At 39.2% G+C, this 7929-nt stretch overlaps 2 protein-coding genes across 2 annotated transcripts; one reads left to right on the top strand and one right to left on the bottom strand.

Annotated features, from left to right (window-relative positions):
* The first annotated feature begins 3681 nt into the window (after window positions 1-3681).
* LOC103500464 (aspartyl protease family protein 2) lies at window positions 3682-5425 on the top strand. The gene has a single exon (XM_008463762.3). The coding sequence runs from the start codon at window positions 3793-3795 to the stop codon at window positions 5155-5157; it is 1365 nt and encodes a 454-aa protein (XP_008461984.3). The 5' UTR covers window positions 3682-3792; the 3' UTR covers window positions 5158-5425.
* Window positions 5426-6664: 1239 nt separating this feature from the next.
* LOC127148618 (uncharacterized) lies at window positions 6665-7623 on the bottom strand. Its single transcript, XM_051082757.1, has 2 exons — window positions 6888-7623; window positions 6665-6843 (listed from the first exon to the last, which is right to left on the bottom strand). Exons 1-2 carry the CDS (start codon window positions 7621-7623, stop codon window positions 6665-6667), a joined length of 915 nt encoding a protein of 304 aa, XP_050938714.1.
* Window positions 7624-7929: the final 306 nt, after the last annotated feature.

Raw genomic sequence — 7929 nt, 5'->3', positions numbered from 1 at the left:
CCCGATCAACCCGAGAACCCGAACAACCCAACCCATATTATATGGGTTGGGTTGGGTTAGTTTAAAATGTGGGTTGGGTTGGGTTAAAAAAATTTAAAATTTTCGGGTTGGGTTGGGTCTCGGGTTGAGGGTTGAAAAATTCGGTTCAACCCAACCCAACCCAAATTAATATAATATATATATTTATATTTATATTTATACTTTATATTATATTTTTTTTAAATAAAAGATTCATTTTTAGGTTTTCTTTTGATTTGTTGAAATTGAAAATCTTCAAAGTAAAGCAGCCTCACGTCTCCCTCCTCAGCCGTCATTCACATCTCCCCGTCGTTCACATCTCCCCAGCCCCAGCCCCAGTCGCCGACTCCCCCAACTCCCCAGCCCCAGCCCCGTCGACTCGTTCACGTCTCCCCAGCCCCAGCCCCAGTCACCGACTGTGGTGCCACCAAGTAATTATGATTGGAAGAATGTTGAAGTGTTTGTCATGTTTTTGAAGGTGTTTTATAATGTCACTAATAAGATTAGTGGTTCCTTATATGTGACTGCCAATTCTTTCTTTCATGAGATGTGGGGGATTAATGATCTTTTAATTGGTTGGAGCAACGAGCATAACTCTATTTTACGTAATATGGCTATAAATATGAAGTCAAAATATGACAAGTATTGGGGTTCAATTGAGAAAATTAACAAGCTTGTATTTCTAGCTGTGGTGCTGGACCCTCGATATAAATTGGACTATGTTGGCTTTTGCTTTGGAAGTATACATGATGATGCTACGGTTAAAGTTCTTGTTGATGGGATTCAAGCTTATTTGATGCGTTTGTATAATTGTTACAAATCACAAAATGGTGGCTTTGCCTTTCGTAATGATTTGAGTGGTCAAGCTGTTGTTTGCGAACAAGTTGAATCAAGTGATAGTTTAAAAGTATTGAGTTCGGGAACTACAATGGAAACTGACGCGAGTTGTAGAGTATTATCACGCTACAAGAGAAGAAGACAAGAACAAAATACTTTAGAATTGAGGAATGATGTTGATCGGTACTTATCCGACCCTTGTGAGGAGCTAAATGATCAGTTTGATGTTCTAACTTGGTGGAAATTAAATGCGGTCAAATATCCAATTTTGTCAAAAATTGCTCAAGATATTTTTGCCGTTCCGGTGTCTACTGTGGCTTCTGAATCTGCATTTAGTACTGGAGGAAGGATTCTTGATTCTTTTAGGAGTTCCTTATCACCTAAAACAGTGGAAGCTTTGATTTGTACACAAAATTGGATTCGTGGCAAAACAACCTTATTGGATCTTTGTCCAGAGCTTGAAGAAATGGAAATTTGTGAAAAAATTGAGAACGGTAAGTTTTGTACTCTCCAACTTTTATTTTTATTGAACATTGTATTCTTATATACTTATATTACACTTTATAATTTTATTTTGTGTTTTTAGATAATATCAAGTCCTCCATCACATCATCAACGTGATCTAAACATGATTTATGGGTTGACAATTTTCATGGTAAGTTGATTACTTGTATTTTCGTCATTTCGTTTATTTTATATATTTAAACTACTAACTTGGTATGTTTTTTTTTTTCAATTTTCAGGACAAATTTGATTGCTTGGGATGCTTATTGGATTTTAGAAATTTATATTTGGCTTCTCTTATGTTTAAGAACTTTTTTATTCCTTTATTATTAAAGTTGTACTTAATGTTCTTTTATGAGTAATTTGTTTGGATTTATGTATCTTAATGTTCTTTGAATTTGTTTGGATTTATGAGCTTTATAAACTTTGGTATTTAAAAATTTAAAAAGAAAAAAACAACCCGACAACCCAACCCAACCCAACCCATATTTTATGGGTTGGGTTGGGTTGGGTTGGATACATAATTCGGGTTATTCGGGTTGATAACCCACCCAACCCGAAAATATGGGTTGGGTTGAGAATATCTCCCAACCCAACCCAACCCAACCCATTTACACCCCTACCTTATGGCATCGTGAGAACCTTGTCAAAAGCAGTCAAAACGTCACATATCTTGCAACGTTACCTACACCATGTCAGCAAAAGTTCAAACTCTAACGACACCATGCAATCTGACGTAGTGATATGGTTGTCAGAATTTTTAAATGTTCAACCTATGCCGACGCGGTCAAAGCAATGTCGACAAAAGGTCGACCTCTCACGATGCCTTGCATGCAACGTTGGCAGTTATCGGGACAATGACGACACGTACATGCATGGCGTCGTGAAAAGTTTATATTATTATTTAAATTAAACATTTTCGTGACGTCTCCTCGCTTGACATCGTGGAAGCCTCACCCTCTGTTGATGTTTTTTGTGCGACGTCGCCAGAGTTTCATACTGCCAACACCTTCTTCACGGCATCACGAAAAGGTTTTTCTTACAATGTCTCTTTTTCTGATGCCTTTTTTAACATCGGTAGACCTCTAATTTTTTTGTAGTGTATGCACATTATCTAAGAACGGCTAAATAATTGCTATATTTATAAAATCACACGTTTATAAAGTTAAAATAAGATTTGAATTAACTTGATCTAGAACTAAATTTGGTGGATTTCACACTATCCAGTTAGGGATAAAGAATATTAGATTGGATCCAAGGAAATATTTTAAAAAACAAAAAAACAAAGGCAATATGAATATCTATATATAGAGATATGTAGTTGCAAGATATAGATGGAGGGTATTTATGGTATGTGAGCATGGCAGAAGTATACACGCTAATTTATTCAAACGAGATTCCAATTTAAGATTTAAATATCCATCTCTCCTCAGCAATGACTTAGAATGCAAATGAAGAGCAATGATTGGTTTTCTTTTTAATGTCTATGAGTGTTTGGATCATTTTGTGTAAATTATCTTGTGTGAACTACGACTAATCTTGTGAGATAATCTCCAATCCTATAACATTTAGACAGTAAACTCGTAAAAAGTTAATTCAATAATGTGAATATAATGAAGCTTATTAATTCTTAAAAATTAGAACATATTCAATGACAACTTTCAATCTTAAAATGTGTCATCAATAATATACAGGTCTTCAAACAAATGTCAACACCATAAATTAATTAGTCTAGTTGCTCAAGCTTGTAGAATTCTAATCCACATATAATGACTCAGATTTCAACTTCAACTTCTCCACACATGGCCAACTTTTTTCATGAGACAATCACCAACTTCGAGAAGTCCATACGAGCAGCTCCTACCGTCTTCATCTTCTTCTCTCCTTCTATTCATTATGTGTTACAAAACAAAACCAAACATCGAGTCAAGCGGTAGAAAAGCAAGACCATGAGAGAAACGGAGAGAGGAAATGAAGCAAGAGTGCGAAAGAACGATAATGAGAAAGATCATTTTGTATGTGTGAGGTTCGTTTTTGTACTTTCAACCTAATGTAACGGCAGCAAATGATCAAGAAAACTCATATTAAAAGAAGCAGGACAAATCTCTTTTTTTCCCAAAATTTGGGTCAATCTATCACGCAAAACCCACTAATTAACAAAAGTAAGGTACAAATCTTAAAAAAAAAAAAAAAAAAAAAAAGGAAAAGAACGAAGAGTTGAAAAAGAAAAAGAAATTGAATGATGAAATCACCGCACCACTAAAAAGAAAAAAAAAAAAAAAACATGAGCTGTGCATTACATTTTGGAGATCCCCCACTTGTAAAAGTAAAAGTACCGCACAAACCGCTCATCTCTCTCTTTTCCTTTTCATTATAATCTCCTCTTTTACTCTTTTTCTCCCACAAAAATCACACTCAATTCCTCTCCCTATAATGGATTTCCATTCTATTCTCAAATATCTCCTCCTCTTCTATTTCATCTCCTCCGCCGCATCGGAGTTTCAGACCCTAACTCTCCGCTCTCTTCCAACCCCCTCTCCCCTTCCCCTCTTCCCTGACTCCGAATCCCTCCAATCCTCCCCCGCCGCCGCCCTCACGCTTGATCTCCACCATCTGGACTCACTCTCTCTCAATAAAACCCCCACCGATCTCTTCAATCTCAGACTTCACCGCGACGCCCTCCGCGTCCACGCTCTCACCTCACGCGCCGCCCCTGGCTTCAGCAGCTCCGTCATCTCCGGTCTCGCCCAAGGCAGTGGCGAATACTTCACCCGCCTTGGCGTTGGAACCCCTCCTAGATACCTTTACATGGTCCTCGACACCGGCAGCGACGTCGTTTGGCTCCAATGCTCCCCTTGTCGCAAATGCTATTCCCAATCTGACCCCATTTTCAACCCATATAAATCCAAATCCTTCGCCGGAATCCCCTGTTCCTCCCCTCTCTGCCGCCGTCTCGATTCCTCCGGCTGCAGCACCCGCCGCCACACCTGCCTCTACCAAGTCTCTTACGGCGACGGCTCCTTCACCACCGGCGATTTCGCCACCGAAACCCTCACGTTTCGCGGCAATAAAATCGCTAAAGTCGCCCTCGGCTGCGGCCACCATAACGAGGGTTTGTTCGTCGGAGCCGCCGGTTTGTTGGGTCTCGGTAGAGGCCGGTTGTCTTTCCCTTCACAAACTGGAATCCGGTTCAATCGTAAATTCTCTTACTGTTTGGTAGACCGGTCCGCTTCATCTAAACCGTCCTCCATGGTTTTCGGCGATGCGGCAATTTCCCGACTCGCCCGGTTCACTCCTTTAATTAGGAACCCGAAATTAGACACGTTCTATTACGTTGAACTTATCGGAATCAGCGTCGGTGGAGTCCGAGTTCGTGGCGTTTACCCTTCTCTCTTCAAGCTCGATTCCGCCGGCAACGGCGGTGTCATCATCGATTCCGGTACGTCCGTGACCCGTCTGACTCGGCCAGCTTACACGGCTCTTCGCGACGCGTTTCGTGCCGGAGCCAGACATTTGAAAAGAGGGCCGGAGTTTTCATTGTTTGATACGTGTTACGACTTGTCGGGTCAGTCGTCGGTGAAGGTGCCGACAGTGGTGTTGCATTTTCGGGGAGCCGACATGCCGTTACCGGCGACGAATTATTTGATTCCGGTGGACGAGAATGGGAGTTTTTGCTTTGCGTTTGCGGGTACTATTTCGGGTTTGTCGATTATTGGGAACATTCAACAGCAAGGATTTCGGGTTGTGTACGATTTGGCGGGTTCTCGGATCGGGTTTGCTCCACGTGGGTGCACGTGATCTCTGACCATGAGATGAGATTTGTGACATTTGTCTTTTAATTAATACTCTTTTAATAGGGACAGAAAGAAGAGGTATAATAATAAAAAAATATAAAAAGAAAAAAAGGGAAAATTAAATAGGAAAAATTAGTAATTTTCGTGATGAAGTTTATTTTGGTAAGGGTTGATTTTGGTATGTATTGTATTTATTATTATCCCTTTTAAAGCCATTAAAGCCTCAAACTTAGAGGTGATTTTGTTTGTTTTGAAGTTAAATGATTTGGACATGCGTCCTTTTCTTTCTAGTGGAATACTAAGTAAGTCAACTATAGGATTTAATCTGTGTTTTAAGATTTCAATTTGAATGTTTTTTTTTTTTCATTCCAACTAACTGCATATTTGTAACTTCCCTTTATCGTCATTTTAGTCTTGAATCGAAGGTTAAAAAAATATCGAACACAAACAATTACTGTAACTCTTTATTTTTTATAAAAAAAATTATATCTTATTGTCTGCAAAACAGTAAAGTATAATCAAGGACCCTTCAGTTACGACTGCAGTTAATAATGTTTATAATAACTAGTGAGATATCATAAGAGAGTAACACATGAGACTTTGTTAACCCAGTTCGGCCAATATTGCCTACGTCTGGGGAGCTGCTCACGGCTCATATGAGTAATTTTATTAATAGACATCAAAACATCAATATAGCTTATGTATACTTCTCAATACTATAACTATATGACATGTGTATAACATCAGACTCCAGGCTCCCCCTGGAATAAAAAAGACTCCCGTCAACAGAGTCTGATGGTCAGGCTCCCCCTGAATGTATGAGTGACTTTATTAATCAAACCATCCATAGATTCATTTTGTATATTACTCATCCGCAGAACTCTACTATAGGTAGTCATGTTGCACCAAAAGTCATGATAAATAAACTACCTTTCATTGCAGCCGCAGTCGCTACAATGATCAATTGGAAGTTGCGTCTTCGTATTTAGCACCCAAAACTTTTCTCTCTATTTTCGCGCACTCTAAAGCCTCTTCAAAAAAACATATATATAAACAGACTTGTATAGTCTAATAAGATCCCTAAAGAATAGGAACTTATTTTATTCTTGGAGATAGTTGGAGTGATTCCTTAAATATAGGAGAATCAAATATTCATTGATTATCTTCTCTTTTAAATTTAAATACCTTCTTTTGGACAAAGAACACTTCAACAAACTCCCCTTTTTGTCTAAAAGAATTTTTTTTCTGGTTCAACAACAGTAGTACCACAATAAAACACAACCTTCAATTCTTAGTGAGACAGAAGACATTTCATTCAGGAGTCAAATAGGTTTATCAAAGGACTACAATCATCAAAAGAATAGAGCCACAAAAACATTATCCTTCTGCTAAAGAGAACATCAAAAAATACATCTTATCTCACAACTTCATATCCCTCATCCTACAAAATATCTGCATTTCATTACATCTCCACATCGCCACTCCCCCTTTGAACCGAAAAAGTAATGACATTAACCAGACGATGGCTGCTGACGACTAGTAGATGGTCCCAAAGACTTCAAATGTCGAAGAAGAGCATCAACCTCTAAACGACGTTCAGATAACAGAGTGATGGAGGTAGTCAGTGCACGAGATTCAGCAGTCAAAGCATTAACAATACGGGCAGCCAACTCCCGATCCACATAGAAGCCTTCAGCTCAGCAGACTCATCCCAGTCAGTAGTGTCAAAAATACGTGGGCCCCGAGTCGGATGCACATCATGGTCAATATCAGACACATGACTGCCTTGAAAGAGTCTGCAGTTAAGAGCAATTGTCTTAGGTTCAGGTCCAGGAGCATCAGTTGCAATAAGCACAGCTCTATTTAAGTGAAGTAGTAGACTGGAGAACAATCGCGGAAGAGCAATAGGAATCTTGACCCCAAAAGAACCAACATGCCTCAACAGCTGATTGTAAATGAAGGCACCCGTATCTACTTTATCATCATTGCAAATTTGATACAAAAAGGTACCTAAAGCAGCAGATACGCTAGAGGCATGTGAGGAAGGGAACCAATTTGTAATGCCAATCTTGTGCAAGATGGCATACTTGACGCTGAGAGCAGCCGCAGGAATTCCATTTACAGGCCACGTAGACAAGGTCCCACCAGATAGGACAGTATCTAGAACCTCAGTAGTAGGACATGATGGAGAGCAGTCAATATCAACAATATTCCCAAGAAAGCCATTTATCACAGCAGGAGAAATCACAAATTTGAACCCTCTAATATGAACTGTCTGATAATCAGCACTACTAGGATTATTAAACTCATCAGGCAAATTGACGATAAATTCTCCAATTAACTGAGGATAAAAAGGACCAACATTCGAAATAGTTTTTTCCAAACTAGCCTTATGGATCAGGTCCATGATATTCATGCAGGATTGGTGTTTGTCAGATATATTTACCACATCAGCAATTCTCCTCTGCATCACAAACTTCCAGCGTTGAACACTTTCCTCGTGGTGAAAGAAAATTCCATCAATTGGAACAAATGAAATATCCGCAGGAATTTTCTTTCTGCCTGTTTTCGTGGTGACATTTCGCCTAGCCTATTGAGATTTTATCTTTGGAGGTTTAGAACCTTTAGGAGATTCTGGCCTTCCTTCAGATGGTGGAGCAATGGGATCATCAGTAGGAGGAGGAATGTCCTCATGAGGTATGTCAGCCTGGTTAAAAGAAGCACACTGATCATCGTTTCGAGAAACATCAGTCTGTTCCTCATGTGCAATAATAGA

This window comes from Cucumis melo, chromosome 1 (assembly GCF_025177605.1).
Source record: "Cucumis melo cultivar AY chromosome 1, USDA_Cmelo_AY_1.0, whole genome shotgun sequence".
NCBI lineage: Eukaryota > Viridiplantae > Streptophyta > Magnoliopsida > Cucurbitales > Cucurbitaceae > Cucumis > Cucumis melo.
Note: the sequence above shows the minus strand (reverse complement) of the source record. Positions and strands in the feature narration are given on the sequence as shown.

Coding starts and splice junctions, on each gene's coding strand:
- LOC103500464 (XM_008463762.3), top strand. CDS start 3,793: ATGGATTTCCATTCTATTCTCAAATATCTCCTCCTCTTCTATTTCATC.
- LOC127148618 (XM_051082757.1), bottom strand. CDS start 7,623: ATGCAGAGGAGAATTGCTGATGTGGTAAATATATCTGACAAACACCAA. Junction 6,844..6,887: donor GCATCCGACTCGGGGCCCAC/GTATTTTTGACA, acceptor GCTGAGCTGAAG/GCTTCTATGTGGATCGGGAG.